The sequence below is a fragment of the Squalius cephalus genome (assembly GCF_949319135.1).
Source record: "Squalius cephalus genome assembly, chromosome: 22".
Taxonomy (NCBI): Eukaryota; Metazoa; Chordata; class Actinopteri; order Cypriniformes; family Leuciscidae; genus Squalius; species Squalius cephalus.
The window spans coordinates 25,074,968-25,090,211 of record NC_137143.1 but is presented as its reverse complement, the minus strand read 5'-3'; the positions used below and the strand labels follow the sequence as shown (position 1 = coordinate 25,090,211).

General features: G+C 35.9%; 2 protein-coding genes across 2 annotated transcripts; both read right to left on the bottom strand.

The window, feature by feature from the left end:
* Positions 1–311: 311 nt before the first annotated feature.
* On the bottom strand, positions 312–14,239 carry tpcn3 (two pore segment channel 3). Its single transcript, XM_079856722.1, has 20 exons — positions 14,136–14,239; positions 10,816–13,541; positions 10,059–10,141; positions 9,859–9,973; positions 8,906–9,034; positions 8,422–8,538; positions 7,556–7,674; positions 7,328–7,429; positions 7,015–7,141; positions 6,380–6,587; positions 6,143–6,287; positions 3,451–3,636; positions 3,282–3,346; positions 2,982–3,069; positions 2,808–2,877; positions 1,485–1,704; positions 1,258–1,348; positions 1,056–1,169; positions 810–922; positions 312–552 (listed from the first exon to the last, which is right to left on the bottom strand). Exons 2-20 carry the CDS (start codon positions 10,918–10,920, stop codon positions 428–430), a joined length of 2,322 nt encoding a protein of 773 aa, XP_079712848.1. The 5' UTR covers positions 10,921–13,541; positions 14,136–14,239; the 3' UTR covers positions 312–427.
* Positions 12,174–13,356, bottom strand: pgap4 (post-GPI attachment to proteins GalNAc transferase 4; the record flags this gene model as incomplete). The annotated part of the gene is made up of 2 exons (XM_079857938.1): positions 12,174–13,176; positions 13,328–13,356. 2 exons carry the CDS (start codon positions 13,354–13,356, stop codon positions 12,174–12,176), a joined length of 1,032 nt encoding a protein of 343 aa, XP_079714064.1.
* Positions 14,240–15,244: the final 1,005 nt, after the last annotated feature.

The following is a 15,244-nucleotide window of genomic DNA, read 5'->3' as shown; positions in this document are numbered from 1 at the left end:
ACGGTATTCCGCTCCCTGTTGGTGAGCTCTTGACAGCACATTATAAGCCCGTGAATAGAGTTTAGTTCTTATGGGACACGTTAGGATATCAACGAGTCTCTCTCGTATTATTATTACAATAATTTTTTTTCAATTGGTATACAAACTTTTACTCTGTGGCAATCCTTATTGGACATGTAGTGCACTTTTCCCAAAACAATTATAAAAAACACACACATTTTAAGCCTATATGTTTATATAATAGTATACACACACACATTTGATTACAAAAATGACTCTTTGATGATTGAAAAATCACTATTAGTGGTCCACATAGCAAAGTATATATAATAAATCTTATCAAATATTGCATACATATAAAGAATCTTTGATACAAATATGTATTTATATATTTACAAGTTTTGAGGAGTTTTTAGTTTCTTGTCAGTTATACTGAGTCAAAGACAGGGTTTGAGAAGTTTATGTTTTCTGGCTCTTCATCCTCATTGAAGTCTTCAGGACGAAGATCTCTTTCAAACATCCGCTGCAAAAGTCCATCCACAGTTCTGGATCCTGGAAAAATAAAACAAATTATATATATATATATGCATATATAAAATACAAAATACACCTTTTACAAGACTAAGAATGCATTTGAAAAATAACAAAAAACAACATTTCTTGAAGCAATCTTAAACATTTACTTACTCTAACAAGACTAAAAATGCATTTGACAAGACTTGATTAAAATGTAAATAATCATAATAATTAATAATACACCAAATAATAAAACAAACAATTAATAACAATAAAATAATCAAATAAAATACTTCTTGAAGCAATCTTGAACATGAGGGAGGGCTTCTGTTTGCCAGCTTCAGAAGAACCCAGGTCATTTTCATTGCTTTCCATTGCATCTACAAGACCTGTGTCCATACCATCCCTAACAAACACAAAACCACACAAACCTCCATTAAAACCCCAAATCAACAGCAACAGGATCCTACGCTGACACGTACGCATGAAACATTTTTTATACATCAAATAACAAGATATGAGGTCTAAATGGCACATACTGTTGAACATTAAGCTCCAGCTCCTCTATCTTTTTCTCCAGAGAAGTCTGCAGGTCACTTTTGTCAATAGTGTATTCCACCAAGAAGGCCTCCAAAATAAATGCTACAAAAATACTGGGAGGGAAATAAAAATCTCACATTATGCATATTTTTCCTTCAAAGTAAAACACAACAATAATATTCAAGTAGACTCCATTCTTACTTGATTATAATAATGACGACCACAATGTGAAAAAGGACGAAGAATATTCTGGCTGAAACGTGTGTGACTGCTGTGAAACCGCTGGCCAACAGTGCAGCTGAGTTAAGGGAAAAGCAATGCATGAAACTTTCAAAAATTTCAAAGACCTTGATCTACAGTTTCACACACTTGATTAAGTATAATACTTGGAGCAAAAATACATTTTAATCTGTAGTTGTAAAGGATATCATGCCACTGATTAACCACAGTGAGTTCCAGCAAGACGATGAAGGAAGAGATCACATTATTGAAGTTGTTCTTGCAATAGTTGAGTTTAGCAAAAGCGGTTCCTTTAAGGAGAGGGTTTCCACAGTACTCTTGATCAGGACTTGTAGAGTTAGGTTCAAAAAAATGAACTTTTCCTTTAAATAATTCCATGCCAACCATAGCAAATATGTAATAGACCACCTGTAGGGGGACAGCAGTGGATTTATAATAAATACACAGTTATATTGATTATGATAATGTTTCTCATCACAAATAACAGTTTAACATTTGGCATGAAGGGTCTCTGCCTCCCTTCTGATGATTATGTCCCTGTCCCTGTATCTAAATGTAGCCAAAAATCAAGCACTGCATCCACCCCCCACTTTTTTGTACAAGGTGTCCTTGAGGCCAGGTATGGTGCAGTATACAGGAATCACCAATGAGACAGTGACAGCAACCACTCCTTCCTCAGGAACATTTGAATAAATTTGTATTTTTATTTAAAAGCAATAGCCCATCTAATGCATGCGGTAGATATACACATTATCGAAAGTTTGGGGTCAGTAAGAGTTGTTTTAATGTTTTTGAAATAACTCTATAGGCTCATCAAGACTGCATTAATTTGATCAAAACTAAGTAAAACAGAAATATTACGAAATATATTACTATATATTACAATTTTAACTTATGTTATTGGAATGACAAAAAAAGTTTAGAAAAAAGTTTTCTGTTTTAATAAACTTTAAAATGTAATTTATTCCTGTGATGGCAAAGCTGAATTTTCAGCCGCCATTACTCCAGTCTTAAGTGTCACATGATCCTTCAGAAATCATGATTTCCAGGATTCATTGATGAATAGAAAGTAAAAAAAAAACAAAAAAAACATTTTGTAACATTATAACATTTGTAATATTATCTTTGTCACGTTTGATTCATTTTAATGCATCCTTGCTGAATAATTCTTATTACTTTATTAAAAAAAAAAAAAGCTTACTGACCCCCAATTTTTTATTTGGTATTGTAAGTATATACAGTATATACATATTAGAAATATTATTGAAACATAGTTTTGATATTTCTCAGTGTATGCCTATTGCCTATTACTCACAAGTACACAAAGATACATTGAAGAATGTTTTTGTTCCTACAATGAAATAAATGGGGTCCAAAACAACAGATAACCCCACTGACTTTTATTGTATAGACAAAACCACAAAGAAGAACGTCGTACAGGTTTGAAATTGTACATTTTGACAATTAAGAGTTTTGGGTGAACTAATCCATAACAATCTGTAAATACTCACCACTATGAGTTGGCCAAAGGTAAGAATAGTTGGTCCAATTTTAATAAGTGTGTTGATGATGGCTCGAAATCTGCGAAGGAAAGTTTTTAGTTTAATGTCACATGGCAAATGAATAAAAGGTATTTTCAAGCACAGAAATCACTTGTTTTTTGCATTTGGTTGTAACTATCTCACCTCTTTATGGAATCCACCAAACGTATGAGTCGGAGGATTCGCAAGATAAAAACGATGTCCAAGATCTGACGACTCGTGTAACCTCCAGCTGCAAACATAAAGATAAGTCAACAAGATAACTTAATATGGTATGTTTATATCAAAATTAACAGCTCTGATAAAACACTTAGAGAATGCAGAAATGTGTCAATCTTCTAAAACAGTCTTCCAATCTTCCAATCTTCAAATACAGTGATACACAAGTATATACATAATAACCCTCCTAGTGCTTAATTTTGTTATATCCACATGTGCACTTACAGTGTTTGAGTGCTGAGTTAATGATGGTGCCAAAGAGTGCACACACAACAATGATAGTGTCAAACCTGTAAGAGATAGAGTTGACTGAATCTAGTTTCATGTGAGCTCACACAGGTGATGTTATGTGATCAAATTCACTGAGCCATACAAAACACAAAGTGTTCCTCACCAGTTCCAGAAATGATGTCGGGCGAAGAACGCCCGTGGCTCGGTTGAGTACAGTTTGAGAATGATCTCCAACATATAAAGAGCCAGAAAACCCCACTCAGCATTTGATACCACAGGGTTCTCCTCATCCAGACCAATGAACACAGCATTCACCAGAATAATCAGGTCATAGACATACACAAACATTCTGAAACACACAATACAAATATATGGGATTCAAATGGTGTTGTTATCCAAAGAAATATGTGAATGTATTAGTGTCAATGCAAGATCAACATTTTGGGCCAGATTAACTAAACAGGGCAAGTGTGATGAAATAAAAGTGCGATGGTTCTGCGGGTGATCTACTCGCAGTGTGCAGATTAAATAACACGGATGCAGTCAGATCATTTCCATAATGACCAATGCAATCTACCAAGATAAGTGCAAATGAAAAATATCATGGCTTGGCAAATGATACGTTCGGAAAAAGTCTCTGGCATTCCAAATAAATGAACAGGAGTGGATAAAATTTCGGTACGGATATGGTTTCATTTTACACTGTGGGGCTGATAATAACGGAGCTCTTTAGAATGTAATATGCGTCAGTTGTTGCTTTGGTAAAGTTTACAGACGATATGAGATGTTTTCATTTTATTGTTAACTTCGCTCAAATGGCGCAATTGGCCAGCTTCAGAGAAACTGGCAGTCAGGCAACAGATAAGTGAACAATCCTGAATGGCAACGTCACTACACGCGTTCTACCAGCACGGATCAGCACAGTTAAGGCACCCACACACTACAAGATAATCAGGCCAAATAATTTCCCTGAAATAAAAGAGAAACTAAACGGTCAGACACTTGAACAAGTTAAAGTTATAAGATATCTAGGGATATGGATTCCAGGCTCACTTTCAAGACACATATACAGATTTTGTTAGATAAGTACAAAAAAAGTACTAATATATTCAGATGTCAAGAAGGAATGGAATGGGAAGCTAGTCAAAAATATTTAGAATGAATATATAGTGCATTAATCAGGTCAGTAATCAATTGTGGATGTATAATTTGGGGATGTGCATCAAAATCCTTGATTAAGAAAGTCGAAACAGTTCAGGCACAAGCATTAAGAATATGCTGATCCTCTCCAATATCGGCGTGACAGGTGGAGGTAGGAGAAATGTCCATAAGTATAAGTAAAATTAACAATGAAATATTGGATTAATATGAAAGGGCATTCAGAGACACATCCAGTTCAGGAAATACTAAATATAGTATACTAAATATACAAAATAATATAGTGCTGAGAGAAACAGAGAGAAATACTTAAAGTCCCCCTGTAGTCAATAATTTGATCTCATCTTTGATCACCAAAATGACATATTTACACGTTTTTTCCTTGAAAAAAATTCTTCATGCCTTAAAATAGCTTGAATGTAACTCTACACCTTTGCCTTATTTAGTATACGCGGATCTATGAATATGCAAATTAGTCCCGCGTCCACTCACTCACACCAGCTCAAAGATCCACTCGTTGACGATCACACCTTAACATGATTGGTTACAAAGTAGCTGGTACGAAACATCAGCAAATGAAGAGTTCAGATGCAAAAGCCTCTAAGTGCCATCTGAAATTTTCTTCTAGAATGATCATTTTTATCAAGCTTGTATATTTAAGTTAAATAATTTCACTTAAATGGCAATGCAAATGACCTATTAATTGTCATTTAAGTGAAATTACTTAACTTAAATATACAAGCTTTATTAGAATGATCATTCTAGAAGAAAATTTCAGATGGCACTTAGAGGCTTTTGCATCTGAACTCTTCAATTTCAAACTGCGTTTTTGAGACTGTGTTTTGATCACTGCAGATTTAAGGAGAAAATACTCAGCAATGGTGTTGACATATGAATTTGCACATGGTTTGTCTTAACGTATATTAAAAACACCACTTAGATATATAAGCAAATGGCCTACATTATTTTAAATACATCTAGTCAGTGACAGAGTGCAAGCATATTGGTCTAAAATAATTCTATATTTTAAGCTTCAGAATAATGAATATTTTTATTGTATTAATACCACATTTTACACTTTAATCAACAGTGCATTTTTTGTTATATGTCCATATGTCTAGGAGCATTGAAATAATATTATATAGTGAGTTCAGTATCGTGATATATATCGAATCGTGACATGAGGGTATCGTTACACCCCTATTTTTTGGTTTTGGTTTTCCTTTCCATTGATGCTTCACACTCCAGTCCAGTTAAATAAAGGCACAAATACTAGAGATGGTCCTCACTGCAGAACACGAAATCCAGGGGGAGGAGTTGGATCCAGATCCAACTCCTCCCACCTTACATATACCTAAACCTACCCATCTCCACCCCCTGATCCCTAAACCCACCCCTAAACCTACCCATCTCCACCCCTTATATCTGGATCCAACTCCGCCCTCTGGATCTCGTGTACTGCAGTGCTACTGCAAATACCATTAAATTGACTACTGCAAATCTTCTGAAAGGGAATCTCCTACAAATGCATATGCAATAAGTTCATAGTCCACGCAAAAATAACTGTCCATGCCTTTTAATCGCTAATTTTTTACTGCACGTCTTTATTAAATATCCTGACAGTAGTTTTTTAATGCCAAAAGAGGGTTTGTGGTGATGCAAGCTGTTAGTAAATCTGGCCCTTTCTGTCCACATACCTGTGATGAACCATGTGGCGAATGAATCTGCTGGCTGAGGAATCATACAGAGAGGGGAAACAGATTTGAATGGGGTGCGCCTTTGACTTCACTGTGATCACCTGGATACTTAGAAGATCAGCCAGCTGGACAAATGCAAACTTTCCTGCTCAGAAAAAAAAGATCAAGTGGGAAAAAAGAGAAAAAGTCAATAAAACTGAAGTCAAATTTGAAATGGGAAAGAAAAACCTATCTGACCTATGTGCCCTTTATTCTGATCATCTAAGACGCTCCAGAGCAGTTCCCGGTGAGCAATACTGATTTTCGGCTTGGCGAGTTTAACCAGAAGGTTCCATTTGGCCTGGGTCACCACAGGCTCCCCACCTTCACCCCGGGTCTCCTGAAGCAAAGAAAACGCCCGGCACATCTTATATCTTCTGGCCTTCACCAGCTGCCGCACTTCCTCCTAGGAAACATCAAAGAAATCAAGTCAGTGTTCCACTACAGCTAGATAGATAGCTAGAAGTATTTTTATTGGACTGAACAATAATATTCAAGAGGATCTATTATGCCCTTTTATAAAGTCCTGCGGAAGAAAACTCAAGACTACAATCTAGCCAGTGCTTACTGATATAAAGAATAACTCCCTTTCAAGAGGACTTTGTACTTTGTAACTTTGCAGATTTTCTTCATGCTCAAACAGCAACATTACACAATAAAGAAAAAAGCATAATCTGTGGTATTTATTAATTAAAAAATTAACTGATCAATAATATTGATTTTAATATCAAGATTAATTTGTTTAATTCAAGATTGTTTTATTCTAAGATACATAACTTCTTTAAAATGTGAGAAATAAAAATTTGCATGTTGACGGAAAAAAATGTGAATACCTTTAGGTACTTTTTGTAGTTATTGTAAACGACAGCCAGAAAGAAGGACATGAAGGTATAGATGTTGATAACAATATACAGAATGAAGAAAATAGTGAAGAAAACACTGTAGTTGTATGCCGGCATCCTACAAAGAAAACATAAAAACATCAAATATTCCAGAAGCATTTGTGTTGTGTACAATGCATGCTAAAGCATTTTATGGGTGACTGATATTTTTTATACTGCTGAATATACAATTGCACACAACAAAGATTCACAGAAGAGAAATAAGCTCAAGGAGAGAAAGAAAATGCAATAGCTCAAGACTTACATGACATCAGGGCTATTAGCAGTGGTCACCAAAACGTACAGATCGAAAACAATATCCAAATAGTTTGTGAAATATGGTGAACCATCAATGGTGAGAAGGCCCCTGGGAAAAAATAAAAAAAGATATGACAAGCAGTTTAAAAGGTTATGTAAACTATTTTTCAATGGACACAATTGAGATGAATGGGAAAACAGAGGTATAAATGGATGATACTTTATTTAGGTTTACCTTTTCCCAAATAATTTAAGAGCCATAAGAGAGAAGACCAACACGCTGAACATGAATAAGAGAAAAACATAGGAGATCTGAGGCAATGCATTCCGAATACTCCTGAACGCCCTCCGCAGCTACAGACAAACAGAAGGATGAAAAAAAAAGAAATGGGTCTGGAGGAGAGACATTTGTGCCCAATAAACATACACTACCATTCAAACTTTGGGGTCGGTAAGATTTTTAAATGATTTTAAGTCTCTCATGTTCACCAAGGCTGCATTTATTTGATCAAAAATACAGTAAAAACAGTATTGTGAAATATTATTACAATTTAAAATAACAGTTTTCTATTTTAATATATTTTAAAATGTAATTTATTCATGTGATAGCAAAACTACGTTTTCAGCATCGTTACTCCAGTCTTCAGTGTCACATGATCCTTCAGAAATCATTCTAATATGCTGATTTAGTGCTAAAGAAACACTTCTTATTATTATAACATTTTTGAAAACAGGTGTGCTGCATAATATTTTAGTGGAAACCATTGTTTTCAGCATTCTTTGATGAGCAGAATGTTCAAAAGAACAGCTTTTTTTTTAAAATAGAATTTTTTTTGTAACATTATAAATGTCTTCACTGTCATTTTTGATCCATTTAATTCCAACCTTGCTGAAAATAAATTATTATTATTTTTATCTTACTGACCCCAAACTTTTAAATGGTAGTGTATGCTTTCGACAACTTTAGGAGTAGAGTAACTGACAACATTTTTAATTTAAATTACTGACAACATTTCATCTTAATTAAATACAAAAAAATATAAACTATGAAAAATATAAAAAATATATGTGTTTATTGTGCTTTGATTGTGGTTTTCTTACTTGTCGTCCCTCTGTAACATTGACTAACAGAAGTGGTCTCAAGACCCTTGACCATCGGATGGAAAAATAGCCTGATGTTTTCAGTGCCCCATATATAGTCAAATCTATGAAAGAGAGCTGTGAAGTGGGAAGGGTAAAGAAAGATAATGAAACAAGAATACAGTGAAACTTAAAATGTCACAAAATGTCCAGTTATGCAACACACACACTTCTCCCTGACTTCACTAAATGTCTACTCATAGTCATTGAACGCCACATTTCCTGGAGATCCTGCAGAACTGCTGAGAATGATAAAACACGGGCTAAAGTTCATTTCACAACATTGTTACGAGCACATTCTCAGCATTTTCACATGTTTGTACAGACAGAATACTTGAAGGGTATATATATTATATAAATAATGTATTATAAAATGAACACAAGATAAAAGTGCTTATGTACCTGTAAATAAGATACAATCCAAAACTATGTATTAGAGGCCTACCGTTACAACGATTATGATGCAGATATTTTTGGGATCCTTCCAGAATTTATCCTTTGGAATGACTTTGGCATAGTGTACCATCCGCACAGTAAATGCAGAGAGGCATATGATTTCAATTGTAGAAGTCGCCTATAGAACACACACATACACATATACAAAATGTTTTATGGGGACATTCCTTTTACTTAATGATTTTTATACTGTACAAACTGCATATTCTATGCCCTAACCCTAACCCGAACCATCTCAGAAAACTTTCTGTATTTTTAGATTTTCAAAAAACATCATTTAGAATTATTTATAAGCTGTTTAAATAAACACAAGTCTCCAGGAAATATCCCATTGTGTCATATGGAGGGTTGGCATGGATTCCAGGATGTCATAAAAGCAGTAAGCAAGAAGAAAAAAAAAGGTTCAATGTGGTTTTATATAGAACCCTAGAGTTCTTGACTCACTTTTAAAGAACATTTTATACCGAAAAGGATCTATAAGGAAACATTTCTTAAATGAACCCTTTAAGGTTCTATATACCTATAGAACCTTTTCTTCTAAGTGTGTAGTTTATGTTGCTATGTTAAAAACTATTACATATATAGCATCACTGTTTGGGATGTTTCCTTGGTCACACAATCATATAGGTAACTTTAAATATGAAAACACACCCCAATTCTTCATTTCAGAGTATAGAGTTTGATGCATTATATGCATGTTTTGTGGTTAAAAAGAGGTCTCATGGCATCTGCTTGTCAGAGAAAGTGTTAGCAGTATGAACTGACGGGGATATCTATGGACTTTTAAGGTAATCAGCTAGAGATACAGAGAGCATTCAAGAAATATTCAACCACCCATTCACAATTCTACACAAGGTCTGAAACGAATTACAATTGTGGTCAATGATTAATCCACTGCTTTGCTGAACAATTTGTAAATGCAAGTTATATTTCCATACATACCCATATAGGAATTGGAACAACAGCAGGATCCTCAAAGAGAGCCAGAGCAAGATTTATGACGATGAACACATATACCAGTGTCTGCATGAACCAGTGATTGTACAGCAGGTACAACCTGTGGAATATTTTACAGATTTTAAAATACACAACCTAGTAATAGTCAAACTTATATAAATGATTAATGGAAAGTCATCTCTTACCTCACAGCCTGTGGCGAAGTGTCAAAATAGATGTTCCTGTTATACTGGGCATCTGACACATAGACAGTGGCAAGGTCGAATTTCTAAAGCACCACCAGCAAACATCAGAGACCAAGAAGAGAGAAAAATCAGTTTGACTGGCAAATTTTAATGAGAGGCACATGGTGTGACACATATTTAATGTAGTCTCTCAAGTAACATAATGTCATAAAATCTGTATAAATAACAATAAACAGATCAAATACTTTGCAAAAGCTGTGAAAAGCTGGTTAAATGAAGTACAGAGTAGGACATATCACCTAACCAAAACTATTTGATGCTATAACCTCCCTCCCACACTACACCCTTCACTCAAAAAAACATTTGAAATGTGACTGATATGTGCATGTTTATTTATCTAAACAGTTCCTCCATGCATAATTGAATTTGTATGGCAACAGACACTCATAACAATCCATAAGAACTTCTAATATGTTTGCCAAATATTTCCAGTGCTTCAGTTGACACTTTCTTCAGGCACAATTTTCCAGTGCTTTCTTGACAAACAGGATACCAGATGTTTCTATTCCATAAACGATCCAGATTTAATGTTGTGATAAGTTCGAAAAACTTTCTATACAAATAAACCAAATAATCAGAGTGTCATCTATTAACTTTTTTTTTTTTTTTTAAACCATCCGTTTAGATTTGTACATTTCGCTGCACATTGATGAGTACAGGTTTCCAAGAGCACCATATATCCACGCACGCAACATACCTCTGTCATCTCTTCTGAAACGTTACTGGAAACATTATTTCCTCCATTGGTTAAACCTTCATTCTTTGATAAAGAATGGCTCTTTGGGTTTTCGGTGTCAGACATTTTCTCTATCCCTCAACTTTTCCCTGTCCTTACGCAGCAGATACATCCAGTTCGCAGGAAATCCCGTCTCGAAAAAGTGTATCTTGCTAAACGAAGCAAATTTCCTAATCATAGTATGGCGAAGGCCTCTCTATTAAAAATTCATGACCCACGCCTTCGTATGTTGAAAATGACAGAGCATGGCCAAATTAATATTTAGTAGACAAGCCATCTCACCAATCAACCTGAGCATGGTCTAATTAACACGAAGAAGTCCCGCCTTCCATTGTAAGAAGCCTTGCGTCGATAGGATGAACGCTATAACTAATTAATATTCATAAGATAAGGCCTCGCCATAGTAGGATTCGATTGGTTAAATCCCGCATATTACACACGTACCCGGTGGGAACGTGTGGTACTTGGTTTTAATCTCCAAATAAACAGTTCTTGGGCGAATAATATAAATTTTATGGAATATCAAGAGCATATGTATACTGAGAGTGTATACTGTTTCTTTAAACAGAGTTTGCAATGCGGTGTATTTTGACCGGTCATGTGACTGAATCCAGCGGAAATAGCGGAGAAGAGCCACAGGCTCACTCAGGAGTTTTGTAGGAACATCTGGAAGAAAACACCCCAACGACTGTCTTATGAAACACAGACATTTACTCTGAGACCTCAACAACAGAGGAGGAACATCATAGCATCATATAATGTAGTGTTAACTGAACGTTTTTCAGTAGGTTGCCTAGAACTATTACCTTTAAAAAAACAGTGAAAGAGCCTCTGTACCACAAAAAAAGAAACCAACGACTGTAAACCGTTATATAATATTTATTATATTTTACCAAAAGTGAAAGATCAATACAAAACTATATAAATAATTTCTTAGGATAATCCTTTAGAGTTCATGTTGAATATAAAGAGAAATATAAATGATTTGAATTGATTTTTTTTTAAACTACATTTCAGTGTTTTGAATGTGCAAATTTGGCAATAATTTAGTTACATATATAAAATAATTTTCATAACACTATGAATTCCCTTTTGATGCTAAAATCCATTGTGTCATTATGCGATGTAAACTGACAAAAATGTTGATTAAAAATAGTTTAAAAGACAAGCATCGTGATCAGGAAACGGTTTCAAAAGTTTGACAAACGGATGGCTCTAAAAAGACATTCATATTTCAGCCACAAAATTTAAACATTTATTAATAAACTGCCTAAAATGGGTTTCATTTTCAACCTCTGTAAAAAGAAAACATTATGATGTCAAATTAATCTGGGTAGAAGAGGGTTCTTCCTGATGGAGGAGTAAGCTCCGATGTGCTTGATGATATTGGGTTCAACGCTGTGTGCCTTCTCACCTGGCGTCGACCTGGCTATCTTGTACAGCACCATGTCTTTTGCATTACCCCTAGCACAGACGGCCTGGTCCAGGTATTGGGCGGCTCGGATGGAGGCATTACCTGGATAGAGCATAGCAGGGGTGCAGCATTCAGTGGCAGGAGACACAGCATACAGCTGGGGTGAGAGCCGTCTGACCTCCAGCAGATAGTGCCTCCCTGCCATCTCAGACACGGCCATTATGTAGAGAGTTAGGAAGAGAAGATGAAGAGGTGAGAAGGTAAAAGAAAGAGGTGTACAGTGAGATGACAAGAGGAGGAGGATTGTAGAACCAAACAGGCCGAGACCCAGCCATTCTAGAATGCGATACGGCTCCGGGTTCCAGTATCCCTGAAGACGTTCCGGGTGGTAGAGCTTTATGTATAAAGTATTGAGGGCAAATCTCCGCGAGAGTAAGTTTTTAATCAACGGAAAGAAATCGGTCATCGGAAGCGCATCATCCTCCAGGACGACGACGTTTTTTGGCCTCATCAGGTCCCATCCTTTCCGCAGGCAGAAAACGTAATCTCTTTTCTCCTTCTCGAAGATGTTGTCCACCTCTTTGCTGTTCCATTTCTCATCTGGTGAACGTCTAACAACCAGGAACTCTTTCTCCAGAAGCAAAGCATCCTCGTTCAAAGAGGGACCACTTTCGACATCACAGAGCATGACCTCGGCACACGGTTTATCTCCACATGCCTTGAGGAGCGATTTGAGCTGTTGTGCCACCTGTAACAGGTAGTGATAGTCCCTCCCCTCTGCTCTTCTGGATGTCACTATGGTGATCAGGAGATCTGGTTTCTTAGCATCCGTTTCCAAAGGGTCCTTCAGGCTTTTCGAAGAGGCAGCACTCTCCCAGAAATGCAGGGCTTCCTGACCTCTGTCGTAGCTTTTTTGTAGTGATGCATCGCTTAGTGAATCAAGATAAACACTCTTTAAAAAATAATGCGAGTAAAGTAGACGATGGCAGCATATAGGCAATATCACTCCAAAGGTTAAAACACACAAAACCAGCCATTGAGCTACTGGGCTTGACCAACGAAAGTGCTTGCTGGTGCAAGTCCCCCATCGAGGCATCTGTGTCTGTTTAAATAGATCACAATTCACTTCTGTGACAGTTCACTTCAGTGCCAAGGTGACGGATACGTTGCACAGGTGGAGGATCCAGATTTGAGCCAACGTGCAGGAAAAAAAAAAATCACTGAAGGACTCACATATGAGGATATTAACTTCTGAGATATTTCCAACTTGTATCTATAGACAAAAGAGATATAGGGAGTCACAATCTTATTTTTCTTAATAAACCATTACACGTGATTTAAAAAAATTCTGGGTTATTCCATACATTCAATATTGAAAGATGATTTTTTTTTAGGTACAGTAAACTACAGTAAACCCTTAACCTAGCCTACGTTTTTTTTTTTATATTCTGCCAAAATATATTTATTATTATTAAATAATAATAGCCTAAATAGTATAAATATTGTCAAAATATTATGTACAGTATGAGCATAAACGCACATCATATGATTCATGTACTTGACTTTTTGATGTGTTATGATTTTTTTTAATAATGATATTTTATAAAAGTTGTCAGTATTTCATATTATGAACATAGTCTTACGACACTCAAAAGCCACTCTTTTCATGAAATGACCCTTCTTTCTGAGAAAAACAACTAGGTACAGGCAGTTTGTGAGGTAGAAATCAAGATAAAACAATATGAGTCAGCTTATCATAACAACAAGTAAACAAACCCGGAAGAATCGTATGTATCAGTCTGTAAATGGCCCGTAAAGTTAAATAATAAGAAATGGAACAAAGATTAAAGTATTTCAGCATGTCTACCTCTCAGAATGTGGATGTTTAGCACACAGCGACTAGACGACGGCAATCGAAACCAAAATGCATGTCAAAACATCAGTCAAGACGACCTACTACGTGCTGCTACGCGCGTCGAATCAGGTCCGAATACGTTTTACTGTAACACATGGACAAAATGCGCATTTAATTCACGGGGAAGCAATGTTGACCGTTTATCTAGGGGTAGAACACTGAATGGCTCCTAAAGATGAATCTTCTATTTATTAAATTCGCATTCAGGATGTTTTTTTTAATGTGTGTGTGTGTATTTCGTAAAATCTAAGCTAAAGCTAAAAAAAAGGACTGTGATTGGTTCATCGTATCCAGCGCTGAGTAAAGTAACAGAGCCCACGTGACAACTCCTTCAAGCGTTGTAATCACCACACCAAACACTAGATGGGAGTGTAAGGTAAAAGACGGTCTGAGGTGACTCAACCGTCTCTGATGCGGGATAAATATTCACGAGGTTTTCGTGATAGTATACAGTCGTGTTCGTGTTTGTCAGTCAGTTTGTCAGAAAATGTTTTAATTTGCTAGTATCATCGCAGTGGATTTCAGCAGACACCTCAATAAGTAGGCTACATAAATAATAGAAATCACCCACTAAAAACTTTCAAGCTTACAGGTAAAGCTTGACACTTCTGATGTGTGCCATTACCATAGGCTACATTCCAGCCTGGAATTTTCCTCATAACCACCCGGTAATAAAATAAGACATTGCAAAGGCAAATAATTAAGCCTCACTTGGATATTGTAAGAAAGAAATAATTAATTTGTCACTCAAAAAAATCTATTAAACTGAATCCTGAGTCACGCTTTGACAAAATCTAAACCACCATTGTAACCAGATCGACGACTTCTTAGCAGAGGTGTAAAGTCCAGGTTCAGAAAGAAAACTGTATTTTTTTGTGTATTTTGTTCCAATCACCTGGATTTGCTAATTAGCACAGTTTTTCAGACAGGAGATAGACTTAATTAGTGAAGCTGGCTGAGTTTATGGGTGGAATAAACATATGGCAGGACTTTTAGTTACTTTCTGACCCAGACTTTACACCTCTGCTTCTTAGGAAACATTCATTTTGCTAATAGTCTTC